The sequence below is a fragment of the Canis lupus genome, chromosome 8, assembly GCF_003254725.2.
Source record: "Canis lupus dingo isolate Sandy chromosome 8, ASM325472v2, whole genome shotgun sequence".
In the NCBI taxonomy this organism is placed as follows: Eukaryota; Metazoa; Chordata; class Mammalia; order Carnivora; family Canidae; genus Canis; species Canis lupus.
Genome location: NC_064250.1, coordinates 14,274,626 through 14,291,278, shown reverse-complemented (window position 1 = coordinate 14,291,278; position 16,653 = coordinate 14,274,626). Strand labels below are relative to the sequence as shown.

Sequence of the window (16,653 nt, the reverse complement as noted above, 5' to 3'; positions counted from 1 at the left end):
ATGTGTCCTATTACAAATGAACAATTGGATATCATTAGGTTGTCCCCTTTCCTCTGTAGATATATCTTTAGGTGTGTTAATCCATTCAGTAGACACATTAATGAGCACTGGTTGAAGTGTAATATTGGAGGAAGTAAGGCTCGTTGACCTCAACATGGAGTTTAATACCTCTAATTAAATTAGGTAGTCCACAGTCAGTATAAAGAAATAGCCGTGCCTCTGGCAAGCTAGAATTATTTATGACTCTGATTCTTTGTTTTAAACTTGATAGAAGAAAATCATTTATATCTATTTTATAGAAACTAATTTTAGTTCTCACTTTTTATTTAAAATATGGTGATTTTGTAAATTATTTTTAAGCATTTTATTTTCTCAGAATGAGAGGTAAATATCCTTGAACCTGTTTAAGTATAGTGTTTTATTTCTTGTGAAGAGAAGCTTTTTCAGGCTCAAGACAATAGCAGCAGAATTTTTAGAACATAGAATCTACTTTTTGAACAAAAGAATCAAACATTCAGTTGAACAAAGAACTCTCTTAGAAATATTATACTACCATATCAAAAATCCTCATATAACCCTAGACAAAGCTATCTGTTCTATAAATTATCTGCGGAAGATTGATGGGAAAAAAAAATCACTTAACTGAGTTTATTTTATTTACTCTTAAATATCAAACATACTGCAAGCATTAGTATAAAGTGTTCAGAGGAGCTTGTCTCGTTTCTTTGGTCTCCTTGTTCTGGCCACTTAGTGATACTCTGCTTCATAAGTAGCTGAATCACCCTTTTAGAACTTTTATGAAGATCAAGTTGAGATTATTGTAATCCACTTAGAGTCTCCAGTCTATCATTTCCTTCACCCCCCCAAAAGAAGAGAAAGAGGCACTTAAGTCAGTTTCCTCTGAAATATTGTTAGTGTAATAGCACTTCATTTTCTGTTTTGTAATTTGGTCACAATAGTTTCCCAAATACACGAGCTTTAATTGACCTAATTGGTCTGATTTTAATTTTAAATCTATTTTTATTTTGTCTATAAATAAAATTGAAATATATTCTACTTTCCAAAGAACTTTTATGCTAAATATAGTCTGGAAAATGAATTCAAAAACAAATTTAAGAAATAATAATAAAATTTTCATTATTTTAGTAAAAGTGTAGTTAGTATAATTGATTAATAAATGGAATTATAGTTTTAATCCCAAAGTAACAGCCTTACATAATATAATTCTATTTTAATATCTTAGACTCTGTCCTTAACCCCAATTTCTGTAAATATACTTTTATGATAAGAATAGAGGATAGGAGCACCTGGGTGGCTGAGTGGTTGAGCATTTGTCTTTGGCTCAGGTCGTGATCCCCGGGTCCTGGGATCGAGTTCCTCATTAGGTTTCCCACAGGGAGCCTACTTCTCCCTCTGCTTATGTCTCTGCCTCTCTTTCTGTGTCTCTCATGAATAAATAAATAAAATCTTAAAAAAAATTAAAAAGAATAGAGGATAAAGAAACTGGAAAATAAGTGGTTCAGAGTAAATTTATCTCACCATTGCAAATGGTATGATTTGGATGCTATAGCAGTAGGTTTCTATTGTATGTGGAATAAAGTTCTAATTCTTCACTATAGCCTTCAATGCCCTATAATTTGGCCACCTGCCTGCCTATCTCTCTGATCTCATCTCATCTGTTACTTTTCATTTAGCACAATCTAGCCTCACTGGCTATCATCCTAACCTGCCAGCTTGTCAAGCTTATTCCCATCTCAGAGGCTGTACACTTACTGTTCTTTCCATTTGAAATGCTCTTTCTCTACATCATCAGGCTTTTTCATTCTCATTGTTCTGTTCTCAGATTCACATGACAGTTTCTCAGACCTTTCCAAACCATCCTAGCTAAAAGAATCCCCTTCACCCAGCAACACTACCACATTACCCTATTTTATACTCTTTATAGCACTTATACCTCTGGTCACCATCGAAGTGGAATCTTTAAATGGATACCGTAATTGCAGATAATTCTTTTTTCATGCTGTGTGCTATGTAATAACAAAAAAGTTACCTGGATAAGTACTGCGATACTATAACTAGACTTAACCTGATCATGTCTTACTCTAGTTCTTTCTCTGAGCCCTTTCTTAAGTCTCTTTCTTCTGTCATCCTTTTTCTTTCCCATCTGTGTTTCTCCATTTCTTCAACACAACAAGCATACAGACTTGAACCCCCTCTGGTGTTCTTCCAAGAACTGTTAAAGTTCTCATTTAGGTCTAAGTCTAACCAAAAAAGAAGTCATCCCACATGTCTAAAAACTGTTGCTTCTCCTTCTCTAAAACTTCAGATTCCAAAAATTTCCCAATATAATAGCTTTGTTTTTTTGAGTTTCTGTGATGGAAAATATTTTAAAGGAAAATTTCATACCAGGCTTTTGATTATACTAGAAGTCAAGTCCAGTAGGGATTTTCCCTTTTTTTCAGTTGGTTGGTGAAACATTTTAAACCAGTTTTCAAGCTACGGTCTTCTCAAACACATCTTCTACACATAAATCACACAATTCAATAGCATTTTCAAGCTATCTTTTTAATACTTAGCAGTTTGTATTGAGTGCCCACCCCGTTAAGGTAATTATATCCTAAACACCATGCCTATTTAAGAAGCTTTAGTTAATTACTAAAAATGAATGATCCAGACAGCAAGTGGACATATGAAAATATGCATAATCCTAAACCTATGAACCTAAAATCAATAACATGATTGAAGAGTATTTGATAGTTTCTCTTTTGCTACATGTGGGTGTTTGGAAGATGAGGGAAAGAATGAGTGCTTGAGGCAGTATTACTTAGTTTCAGTTTCTACAGGTATACCACTATCTCATAAATTGCCTAACTTAATTAACTTCTCTGCATTCTTCAAGTACCATTATACATCACTTTTCTTTGTTATTTGCATCCAGAGAAGTATATTTAGAGGATTATCTGTCTCATTAATTATTTATTAATTATTTTACTCCGTCTCCTCCACTGGACTTGAAGCTTTGTGAGAGCAGAGACTATGTCTGGTTTGTTTGGGGTTTTTTTCACCATCGTATCTACACTCTAGGCAGCACAACACATTTAGTCAGGTTTCAGTATTTGCTAATGTATGGAGAAAAGTGGATAGGAGGGGGAAAGGCTTTTTAAGAACTCATGAACTACTTCAGGTATGTAGGAGGACTAACATGACCTAAGGCAACAGGAGAGGGAATAGGAAGGAAAGAAAAGAAACAAATGTTCTTTTTTTTTTTTTTTTTTTTTTTTTTTTAAGTGAAGACCTCCTTAGAAGATATTGTAAGGACAACAGAAATTGAAGACTTCCAGATTTTGACCCTCAGTAATTATAATTAGTCATTTGGTCCTTTTAACAGAAATGGGGAAGTCAGAGAGTAAGCTGATGGTGGTGTAGTTACTAAATATGAAATCTAGTCTCCAGCTCCAGATCAATGATATTTTGAGGCATTGAGGAAATCTAGAATTGAATGTAATCTCTGATAATCATGGAAAATGAAAACACAGTCTTAAGATAGACAAACATCTGATTTTCATGAAAGAGTGTGGAACAGTTACTAACTACAAAAATTACTAATATTCATGAGCTCCATGTCAATACTTGACAAAATAGGATTATTCAACAGATGGTTTCTGAGCACTTAGGTAATGAAGTAGTGATCACTAGGAACCACCATGAGTTCACCATAACAAATCACATCAAAGTAACTTAATTTGTTTTAATAGGATTGCTAGATCAGGGAAGGCCATAGACAGTATAAAGCATTTAGCTAAGTTGTTTGTTGTGAACAAGTTGAAGAAATGTGGTCTTAAAAATAGTTCAGTAAGTATATTCATGACTGGTTATATAATCTTACCTAGAGACATAAATTAATTATTAAAGAGACATATAGGAAGGTGGTTAAAGTATGGTTTCTGAAATTAGACTGCCTCGGCTTCATTTCTAACTCTGCCACTTACTAGTCATGTGACATTAGGCAAGTTAATTTATCTTTTTAAGCTTCAATTCCTCACCTGTAAAAACAGGGGTAATAATAATTGTACTTACTCTGTAACATTGTTGTTAAAACTAAATTATGCCAAGGCACTTAGAAGAGTAAGAATTTAATAAATGTTGGCTATTATTCCAACTAGGAGGAACATTCATGATGACTTGCTGTATAAGGCTCTTTGTTACCCAGACTTGTCCCACTTGACATTTTAATCCAAAATCTAATGAAGACACATAAGAAATTGAATATAAGGGTAACCCAAATCTGGGAAAAGATACTGCCAACACATTGAATAGCAGAGTCAGGCTAACAGAAGACTTTGATAGGTTTAAAGATAATCTGAAACTGGCAAGGTGAAATTTGATAAGAATAAATATGAAAATCTCCCTTTAGTTCCAGCAGTCAGTTTTACTTGCTTAGAACTTTGTAATAACAAGACTTAAGAGTTTGAATTGACTACAACTTCTATTTGAGCCAACTCTATAAAAATGTAAAAAATAATTTAGTTAACAGAACAAGGAAGTGATCCTTTGTTGACTGATTGTATTAGAGCATATATTAATAATATGTTCAATTCCGGATACCACAATTTAATAGAAACATCAGTAAACTGAGGTAATAATACAGGATAATGAACAGATTTGTAAGCTAAAGAGTAGGAACTAAGGACACATTTAACATGGAAAAGAAATAATTGAGATGTATATTAGGCCATTCTTCAAATATCTGGAAACATAATATATAGAATATAGACTGGATTTACTTGGTCATATTAGAAGAACTAGCTTTCGGAAGCAAATTTTAGCTCAGTATAAAGAATATTTTGATTGTAGCTCTTTAAAAATGAATGAGCTGGTTCATGAAGGTGTAAATTCCCAACTAGAAGTATTCAGACAGAAGCAGGATTACTTGTCAGGGATACTGCAGTGGGAAATCAGAGCTTTAGGGTCTCTTCCAATGCTGATATTCTATAGTGTATTGAGGACTTCAGTTTTACACATGTTGAATTTCATTTAAGTACTTTATCTTTATGAACTGATTATGGATAATCTCAGCCTATATTATATACCCTGAAATAAAATTATTTCAGCAGCATTTGAAGAGTTGGAAGAATCGTTTGGTTGCCAATCATTTTAACAGATTTATCCCAAAGTCTTGTACTCCATTTCAGAAGTGACTGGCATCTGGGTACAAAAACATATAGGTAGGAATTCTTTGAGAGTCCTCAGAGTATAGAAAAACCTGGAGAGTTATACACAGTACACTTGTAAGTCCATAAAAGATAAACATGAAATAATAAACATGAAATATTATATATATTTATGTTAAATATGTTAAACATACTACTGAAATTTTTCTTAATTTCTGTTACTACTCAAAATTCATTCTTACAGTAATCTTTCAAAAATTCCTAAGATAATGCATAGCAGTGATTAGCAGTTTCTCACTTTGTGTTTATTATATAGCAGGTTTTAAAGACCTAAGGTTACAAAAACATGCCTAATCAGAACAACATAATTACTCTTTCAAAAATGATAAGGATGTTCTTGAAGCTTTCCCTTCAGAATGCTTGAACATATTTAGAATGACTTTGTTATATGTGTGGTTCTTTGCCACAAGTATCTGTATTACAGCATCTTAGTAAAAATATATTGTTTTTTTCCATTAAACTTCTATAACAGACTTTTAATACTCTGTGGTAGATATTTGAAGACAAGCTGGGTTATAAGATAAAACTTTAGTTGCCCTTTTCTCTCATTTCTTTAGATAAGTGGACACTAGAAATTATAGATAGCTTTGGCAAGAGTTCAAGGGTTAATGTAGCAGATAAATAAAAGGAATTTTCTGTAAATTGAGACCTGCATTATTTCAGTTGTCTTGTCTTTCCTAACCTAACTCATTTAATTTTAAAAAGTAAATACTTAAATTCTTCCTGACAGTGTGCTCAGCTTTTACTATCGTTTATTACTTCAATTATACTTGATATCACTTAGAACAATCTGCCATTTGGAAATCTCAGTATAGCCTGGAGCTTAGTATTAGATCTGGCTGCTATTGTAACATGTACAGCATATGACATTAATGTATCAAAATTAGATTGGATCATCCCTCCTGGTTAAATTTATTTCACATTTCTTTTGTATTCAGTTAACATAAACCTATTAGGGAAGCTGACACATGGGGATGGTTGTATAGGAAGGATATTTTTAAAGTATTTTGATTAAAAAATGAAATTATAGAGCCATGGCTCTTCTAAGTTGTGTAATCCATTTGGTTTTTAAAAATGTCCCAGAGCTCAAGTACTAAATTTTAAATGTATATCATTCAAGGGGTGTGTGTATCTACACATGTGTGTGGTTTGGTGTAAATAATGACAATTAAAATTTATTTTTTTTTTTGACAATTAAAATTTAAACAATATTTTGATAGTTAGGCCTAACATCATACAGTAGGAACAATAAGTATGGTTTCCAAAAAAGAAAAAAAAATTAATATGCTTAAAACTGAAAAAAAGTCTCCTTAAAAGAAAATAAATATTTGTATACTGTATTTCTAAAATAATAGATTCTATTCCCTAGATTTAACCTGAGTCCTGTCTTACAAAACTTTGAAGTGTCTGAGGGGGCATTTCTTGCTTAGGAATATAATGTTAAAGTTCAGGAATTTGCCTCGTGTTTTCAGATACTTTAATGACATTCATTGTGATTAAGATTTTCTAGATAGACTGCCATGAGGGACATTAGCACACTGGTTCTTGGCTTTCTTTGTTATGTATTCCTATTTGATAGACTCTCTCCTCTGAAAAATACACAAATAAAATTTTACACATAATTTTCAATATTCACACCCCATGAGCCCAAGTTAAGAACTCCAGGGTAATGGGGTACCTGGCTGGCTCATTTGGTAGAGTGTGCAACTCTTGATCTCTGGCTCATAAATTCGAGCCCCACATTGGGTGTAAAGCTTACTTTAAAAAATTTTTAAAACAATTTCAGGGTTAAGGATAACAGAAGAGAGCCTTTCATTAATTAGACTTCTTGTTTATTGGTTGAAATGACACATTTAACTTTTTTCCTACTCTGTGGTCTTAAAGCCAAGTAGATTACATACTTTAAAAATTGCTTGTATGTTAGCTCATACAGAAAATATTGATGGCATTTATCCTAGTTCTCTCCTCCAAAGCTTCTAAACCTTCAATGTGTCACACATACAGTATGTCAATTTATCTGAAAGTAGTAAAGAAACCCATGTGAGATAAGCACCAAAAATGGACTCGAGTGTTTGTAGTGACAGAATCAATTAATCTACTAAGATAACCAAATTTTATATTAAAATACATGTTTATATGATAATTTCTGTGAAGAAAACTTTACAATTTATTGAAACTCATTACTAATGGGTAATGTATTCATTTTTTAGTAACTTAGAAATCCAACTTTTGGATGTTTTAAATTTTTATAATTTTAATTATCATAATGTTAACTCTTTCTGATTGCCAGAAGCACCTTTGTAAGCAGCACAAAATATATTTAAACAATATCTTGAGAGTCTAACACATTTTAAGAAGTCTGTTTGCCAGAATTTTATACACAACATTTCATAGGCAAACCCTGGAAAAAAACCTGTTGAACCATATACAATCAACTTCCTCTTACTTAATAGATTATTTACCCAGTTTATGAATTATCTATTTCTTTTTCCCTTCTCTTCCTGTTGCCTTCTTTAGGCAATTTTACTGCTCATTAGCCCTTTGAAAGAGTGGTTAGAAAAAAGAAGAATCTTGTATTGCTCATTTTTTTTTAAACATTTAAACAATCTTTTAAAAGGTTTGGTAGTGGGAAACTAGTATGGTTACTAGTTGAGTGTCTATGCTGTATGTGAATATTTTTTATTCTCTGCTTCTCATTGACAGGAGACAGCTGAAAATTTTCTCCTGCAGTGTCTCCAAATATTTTGAATGTTTGTGTTGCATGTGAAAAATGATCAAAGGAAATTCATGAGTTTTTTTAATTTCTTTACTTTTTAATCTTTTTATAGTATGTTGTCAGTAACTGTATGAAAAGCTATATCTTTTTTCTAAAGCACTATCAACTATTTTCTTGGTTTTCCAGTTGAGACATTTGGGAAATGATGAAGTACACATTGTTTGGTCAGAGCATACTAGAGACTACAGGAGAGGAATTATTCCTACAGAATTTGGTGATGTCCTTATTATAATATATCCAATGAAAAATCATATGTTCAGTATTCAAATAATGAAAAAACCAGAGGTAAGAACTCCTTATCCTACACTTCATATATTTTGAGCTCTTTATGGGTTTGTGAGTTTCTCCTTTCAGAAGAATTAAACTAGGCATATCAGGTTGTAAAAACAGAAATGAGACACAGACTCTGGAAACTATGTAAATTGTCTAAGTCTAGTTCAGAAGGAGCTAAAACTGGAAAAATAGCAAAGAAACTGTGTTCAAATGGGAGAAGGCTAAGGTGATACCAGAATAGAAATTCCTCTCTACTATGCTCACAAAAGGATTACCTTTTATTAAGAGGATGATAATAGTTTCCTAAAATATGCAATAAGAAGAAATCACTCCCTTTAGGATAGGAATGTAAGATTCCTGTGTTTTTAGTTGATATATCTTACTAAGGATGTCATGATTATTTAGTCATGTTCCTTAATAAATGAAAGTTCTACAAAGTCAAAAAAAAAAAGTTGTTCTAGTTGGATCTCTTATAGCATAGGGTTGAAACACAGTTGCAGAAGTCTTTTCTTTCAAAATAATATTAAAAAAGTATGGTAGTGTTTTGGGGTCTTTCTTTTTTTAATTGAATACTTTTTGAATTTTTGGAAAACGTATTTTTTGACAGTTGATCATGAATCTTTAGAATTTCTTGAATTGTACTAAGTTTCCCATATGTGAATTTAAATTTATAGTCAGATTGTTTAGGGTTTATCTAAACCAGAGGTCAGCAAACTATGGCCCACTTCTATTTTTGTATAGCCTACAGGCCAATAATGGATTTTACATTTTTAATGAGTTTTTTTCTCCTTGTTCTTTTGTTTTTGTTTTTGTTTTGTTTTCAGTGATCTCCCCCCCCCTCCCCGCCCCCAGTTTTTCTTTTTTAAAAATCAAAGAAGATGGGTTGCCTAGGTGGCTCATTCAGTTAGGCATCTGCCTGCAACTCAGATCATGATCTCAGGGTCCTGGGATCAAGACCAATGTTAGGTTCCCTGCTCAGCAGGGGGAAGGGTAGAGGGGGAGGAGTCTGCTTCTCCTCTCCCTCTGCCACTCCCCCTGCTGGTGCGCTTTCTTTCTCTCAATCTGTGTCAAATAAATAAATAAAATCTTTCTTAAAAATTTAAAAAATACATATCAGGGACAATATATGGCCACAAAGCCTGAAATATTTACTGTATTCTATATTATCCACAGCTCCCATCCTTGCCTTCAGCTGTCATTTGTCCCAACCATATGCAAATAGAATAACTTTGAAACTGTCAGTCATCTGGTAGAAATGACAAATATCAAAGCATAGATATTTTCTAATAAATGTCTCTTAGGTTCTGAAGTAGAACTGGCATCACACAAAAATAATGAAAAACTAACTTGCTGCCTATAAGAATGTATTATCTTTACTAAATTTATGCAGTGGAGGAGAAGGAATTTATTTCCAGTGTTAGATTTTTGTGTACAATTGAGGCTACGAAAATTTGAAAACTGTCAGAGAATATGAATTATTTAGTCAATTAAATGAAGCAAAGTTCTTTTGAATGGGAAACTCTATAGACCTTCAGCATTTTTTGTTTTTTAAGTGTGAATCATGGAGAAGAAATTAGTTTGAATACTATTTCTCCTGAAGGAAAAACTAAAGAGGAAGTAAAACCATTTTTGTGTACAGTGTCTTGATTATTTTAATTTTTAATCTTTCTCCAATATGAATATAAAATTATGTTCTAAATTCTCAACCAGGTTCCTTTCTTTGGTCCACTTTTTGATGGCGCTATTGTGAATGGAAAGGTCCTACCCATTATGGTTCGAGCAACAGCTATAAATGCAAGCCGTGCTCTGAAATCTCTGATTCCATTGTATCAAAACTTGTATCCTTTTCAACATTATGGTTTCTTCTCTAATACATGTCTACTTTCCAAGGTAGGTATTTCTTATGTGTTAGGTGAATTTGTGTTTATTGATATATAGATGATAGAGTTCCTCCCTAGTATTTGAGCAGTTATATTTGAGTGATGTATTTTCTTTTATACACTACTAATGAGTGCTTATCTTTTGGTTAATTATTAGGGCCCCATCAGGGGTACTTTAATACTCTAGAGTACTGCGAGGTACTATACTCTAAATGTATAGAAATAACCAGTCATCATAAAGTATTCAATCTAGTTGAGGAAATATACTGTTTTTAGTGTATATGTGGTAACAGAGTTATGTACAGTGTTCCGGATGTATAATGACAAGCAGCCTCTCAGCTGGAAGAGGGATAGTGGTGTCAGGAAATACTTAGGAGAAATATGAGGATTAAATACTGAAGGATGATGAATAAAGAGTTAATTGGGTGGATGAAATTGAGAGGAGCATTCCAGGCAAAGGGAACAAGATAAAGACATGGAAGTAGGAGAGGATATGGAGTGTTTAAGGACATGGCTTCTGGAGCCAGATTTCTGGACTCAAATGCTGGCCATTACTTCTTTAGCTGTCTAGCCTTGAGCAAATTATTTAACCTCTCTGAGTCTCAGTTTCCATATCTATAAAATGAGAATGATAACATCTAATTCATTGTGTTATGAGAACTGAATGAATCAATACGTATAAAGCTCAGAGCAATGCCTGGGACATAATATGTATACAATTTTAAATTATTTTCTGATATTCCTTTCTAAAACGAATTTGTGTTTCCATGTATCTTTTCTATATGATTAAAAGCATTTCAGTTATTTTTCTTTTACTTAATAAATTGTTAAGCTTTATAGGGAAGGTTTTTTAAAGTATCCTATGTTCTGTTCCACATGAAATGGATTTATTGTAAGTCTGCCACATATATTCTCTTTTGATGATGAAAATTTACTTAAGCAGTCTGATTCCTATGTAATTTCTCCTGTATTCTGACACTGTGAAATGGAATTATAGGTGGACCGTGGCATTATTATACATTGATTAAGCTTAAGGACATGGATATAGCATTTATTAGTGACAGTTATATCTTCACTTTAAGTTGAAAGCTCAGATTTGAAGTGTCATTGTTGTAAAATGTAATGATTCTATTTATTATTCCATAATATCTCTAGAGAGTTATATACAGATTATATAGATACATACAGATATATACAAGGAATATACAGATTATTACCCATAAACTAATTTTATCCACATTGTCAACTCCTCTGAGGTTGTCTTCTTTCAGATTTTTGCCTCCTTACAGTTTGCCTCATCCTGATGTTCACTTAAGGTTAGTGTCCTCCACCATTTCATTTAAGACACAGTTGAAAGAATGCCTTAAATCTTTTGGGAAAATGGGCAATCCCGGTGGCGCAGTGGTTTAGTGCCGCCTGCAGCCCGGGGTGTGATCCTGGAGACCTAGGATCAAGTCCCGCGTCGGGCTCCCTGCATGGAGCCTGCTTCTCCGTCTGCCTGTGACTCTGCCTCTCTCTCTCTCTCTCTCTCTCTCTCTCTCTCTCTCTCTCTCTTTCTGAATAAATAAATAAAATCTTTAAAAAAAAATCTTTTGGGAAAGTGATGAGAGAGATTAGATTGTAGGACAAGCTGAGTGAAGTAAGCCAGTCGGAGAAGGACAAACATTATATGTTCTCATTCATTTGGGGAATATAAATAATAGTGAAAGGGAATATAAGGGAAGGGGGAAGAAATGTGTGGGAAATATCAGAAAGGGAGACAGAACGTAAAGACTGCTAACTCTGGGAAACGAACTAGGGGTGGTAGAAGGGGAGGAGGGCGGGGGGTGGGAGTGAATGGGTGACGGGCACTGGGGGTTATTCTGTATGTTAGTAAATTGAACACCAATAAAAAATAAATTAAAAAAAAAAAGATTGTAGGACAAAGCTGTATTTGCCTCTTGTGTCATAAAACAGGAACTAATTTTTTTTTAGCAAACACAAGCTATTTCTGGTCCAAGGTACAAACATTTAAGATGCATACCTTACCAAGTAGCAGAATTAAAAGTATTGGGGCTATGGCTTAATTTCTTTTTCCTGCACCTAAGTTCATACTCTTGAGAACTACTTCGGATTTGCATGTTATACTAGAGGTATGGTGGCTGGATTTGCAGTTAGAAAATAATTGATTTTAACTCAAGCTCTGCCTTGTGATCTTAGGCTAGTCACAAATTTCTAAACTTCACTTTCTTTATAAAAAAGATAATACCCATCTCAAAATTATTCTGAAGATTAAATGAAGTAATGAATTTAGATGTGCTTAGTAAATGAAATAAGGTACATTATTTTGTGGAGAGATTAATTCTGTTATGTGTAAAGATTACAGTCAGTATTAAAACAACTCTACCCAAAACCAAGGAATTTTTTAATTGAGTTTTTATGTTTGGTTGGTTGGTAGGTTAATTGATTGAATTGGATTTTCAGGCCTGTTTCTTGAAGTTTTTTAATAGTTAATCTTTCTGAGACATTAATACATACCACATTGGAAAAAATTTCTAAGATGAAGAGAGATAATTTCAGATGAAAAGAATAAACATGAACACTTCATTTACACAGCAAATACGAGCAATTTCCTTCAGTGAGACCATTTCTGGAACACTCAGAATAAAAACATAAAATCAGACAGATCAAAGAAATTTTTCTTGACTCAGAAGCTTGAATTTAGAAGGTATATGGAAATTATTTCTCCATACTATTTAAAGATATAATAAAGGTGCTCCTAGCCTTTACTAATCTGAGAAATACATAGTCACCTTTTACAAGGATTCACAAAGTTCTATATTGATTCTAAATGTCAGGGGAAATGATCTCATACAGGTAGATTACTTGATTTTTAAATGCAACCTTATATACTAAATTACAACTAGGTGTTTTTAAGATTTTGAAATATAAATGTCTTTAACTTTTAAATAAAAAATACATATCAGAAATACCTTAAAATGTATGTTTTTGAGGAATCAGGTAGGTTTCCATTAAGGAAAAAAATCATGTGTTCTAAAACAGATCAATAGAACTTAACAGAAATTACGACAGAAATTGAAATAGAAGTAGGCTTTGAAAACCACCAGTTACTACTTTAATCCTCATAAGAGAAATAAAGGGATAAAAGAATATATAATAAACTCACTTATATTTAGATAATTGTACTGCTGTGTTAGTTATTTTATGCCCAATAAAAGTACCCACTAAGATTCCACAGCATAAATTGTGCTATTTATGATCATTAAATACAGTTTAAATTTTATCCTGGGAACATCTTCTGTAACTATGAATCTAATGTTGTTCACTAAATGAGGACAATATTGATTGTCATATGCTGTCCAAATCGATCATGCTGGCAGCCAGAATTACAGTAATCTGTCAGTATTGATGACTGTCTTTCAAGCTTTGAAACCTCTCCTTCACTTCACTTGTCATTTCTTGCATTACTTGTACTTGAAAAGCATTTTCTTGCAACCTCGGTCTTTGTCAGCTGGGTGATTTTTTTTTTTTTTTTTTTTGTCTCGAGCCCAATTTGTTGGTTTGATCATGCAATTAGAATTGAAATGCAATGCCTGGGAGGAAGAATAGGCAGGTTCTAGGCAGGTTCTGGGTAACCAGTGGACCTGAGGGGTATTTCAGGTTGATCTTAGACATCATTTGTTAGTTACCTGTTGAGTGTGTGTGTGTGTGTGTGTGTGTGTGTGTGTGTGTGTGTGTGTTGGGGTTGGGTTGTTGGTTTTGGATTGGGGGGGCTTTTTTTGCAATGAGAATAACAATTTCATAATATTAATTTCATGATCTTAGCTATCATAACTCTAAACCTTAAATAAAAATTTTAAGCAATTTTTTTGTTACACTCCTAGAGACATTTCAACTGTACAAATGTTAAATATGATGCTTCATGTGTGTACTGTTTCTATTTTTTAACAGATTCATTACACAAAGAAATTTTCAGAAGTTACAGTATATAATCATGTTGAGAAACAGAATCATAGGATGTAGATATATACATACATAAAGAGAAAAAGATTAATTTTAAGGAATTAGCTCACATACTTGTGGGGACTGGCAAGTCTGAAATCTGCAGGAGTTCTTAGGTAGAGTTGATATTATAATCTGAGTCAGAAAGCATCTGGAGGTAGAATTCCTTGCTTCCGTGGGGACCTCAGTTTTTTCTCTTAGGGCCTTTAACTGATTGGTTGAGGCCTGCCTACCCACATATATTATGGAGGATAATCTGCTTTACTCAAAGTCTCTTGGTTTTAAATGGTAATCATGTCTGAAGAAATACCTTCACAGCAACACAAAGTCTGGTGTTTAAGAACTGGATACCATGGGGATCCCTGGGTGGCGCAGCGGTTTAGCGCCTGCCTTTGGCCCAGGGCGCGATCCTGGAGACTCAGGATCGAATCCCACGTCGGACTCCCGGTGCATGGAGCCTGCTTCTCCCTCTGCCTGTGTCTCTGCCTCTCTCTCTCTGTGTGTGACTATCATAAATAAATAAAAATTAAAAAAAAAAAATAAAAAAGAACTGGATACCATGACCTAGCCAAGTTGACATAAAATTAACTGTCTCACATATCCCATTTTTCTTCATTTTTTCTTTTTAACCTTTTGTACTGTAAAATATAATTTGAAATAAGTATATTATTCTAAATGTAGTATATGGTGAATAATTACAATTTAACCACCACCATCTCAAGAAATAAAACTGTACTATTCTCTATCAAAAATATTTACTGATCACTTTTATGATAGTGGTAAAAATTTGAGAAACACGTAGAGACAAATCATAATTGACCCTTGAACAACATAGGTTTGAACTGCTCAGGTCCACTTATTTATGGCTTTTTTTTTTTTATAAAATACTGTATAGTATTGTAAATGTATTTTTTTCCTCCTTATGATTTTAATAGTTTCTTTTTTCTAGTTTATTTTAAGAATACAGTATGAGGGGATCCTCTGGGTGGCTCAGTGGTTTAGCACCTGCCTTCGGCCCAGGGTGTGATCCTGGAGTCCTGGGATCAATTCCCGCATCAGCCTCCCTGCGTGGAGCCTGCTTCTCCCTCTGCCTGTGTCTCTGCCTCTCTCTCTCTCTCTCTCTCTCTCTCTCTCTCTCCCCCCCTCATGAATAAATAAATAAAATCTAAAAAAAACTACATTATGAAATGCATGTAACATTCAAAATATGTGTTAATAAACTGTCATCAGTAAGGCTCTGATCAGCAGTAAGCTATTAGTAGTTAAGTTTTGGGGAGTTAAAAGATTTGGGGGATGCATGGGGTATTGGCCCCCCAACCTGCATGTTCAACAGACAGCTGTAGATGGTAATTTTTTTCTCCAATAAGCTTATAATTTAATAGTGGGGAAAATAATATGCAAATTAATAATTATAACACAAGATAAAATGTGACATGGTAGGGTTATAGATAAAATGCTCTGGGAGTTCTAAGGAAGAAGTTATTACTTTCGGAGTAAAAAATAAAGGAAGAATGCATAGAAAATCTGGTCCTCAGAGGGTGAGATTTTAGTAGATGGAATGCAATATGTCTATTATAATTCTTGTAATTTATATCTAGGGGCTTTGTATGTATACATATAATATATACATGATATTATGAAATATACAGTATGGGGGATATTACAAAATTCAATGGCATCTTTAAAAAACACGTTCTTCCTAGGTTTAATATTCTTTCCTACCCATCCAATATTATTTGATTTGTTCTAATCTGTTTAGATTTGACCTTTTTATAAATGCCAGAATTGGGTTTCTGTTTAACTTTATCAGACAAATTACCAGAAGTCAATGATCATTCTTCAATTAGTCACAGTTTGTTATCCCTACAGTTCTACTACTCACATGTAAGGAACTTGTTGCAAAAGTATGAGAGCCAAAATGAAATGAAATGTAATTGATTGGCTCCACTAATGTAGTTTGCCATTCATTATGATAGAACATTATAAAACCTCTTAGGGAGGCCCATCAATATTGCTGCCATTTCGTGTTAGAAGAAAGTGAGTTTATTGAGAAACTACATAATTTTATGTATATTGTCTTTTGAAGATTATTTCTTCAGAAGATCATATTCATAAATATGGACTGCCCTTAATTTATCAATTATATTTTAAAATGTGGAAGCAGGGGCACCTGGGTGACTCAGTTGGTTAAGCGGTCTTGCCTTCAGTTCAGGTCATGATCTCAGGGTCCTAGATCCAGCCCCACATACAGCTCCCTGCTCTCCTCCTCACTTGTGCTCTCTGTTGCTCAGTCCTCTTTCTTAAATAAATAAAAATCTTAAAAAAAATAATAAAATGTGGAAGCTGATTGTTGGCAAATCAGCCTGGGTTTCAAAGTCCAGAACCACTTATTGTGTCACTCTTTGTCTAATTTTATTTTAATCTGTAAAAAGAGCACCAAATTTAAGACTGTTTAAGGATTAAATGAAATTATCTACATGAAGCACTAAGC

The 16,653-nt window shown here is 33.4% G+C and overlaps 1 protein-coding gene across 11 annotated transcripts in view; it reads left to right on the top strand.

Annotated features, from left to right (window-relative positions):
* Positions 1 to 16,653, top strand: part of RALGAPA1 (Ral GTPase activating protein catalytic subunit alpha 1) — a 242,471-nt gene that overhangs the window by 202,256 nt on the left and 23,562 nt on the right. For all 11 annotated transcript variants that reach the window (XR_007412270.1, XM_025443673.3, XM_049113052.1 and 8 more), the window contains 2 exons: positions 8,134 to 8,292; positions 9,991 to 10,118. Coding sequence is in view for 10 of the 11 variants with exons in the window: in XM_025443673.3 (XP_025299458.1) it covers positions 8,134 to 8,292; positions 9,991 to 10,118 (287 nt within the window). In the remaining variant the exon portion in view is untranslated. The remainder of the gene's footprint in view (positions 1 to 8,133; positions 8,293 to 9,990; positions 10,119 to 16,653) is intronic.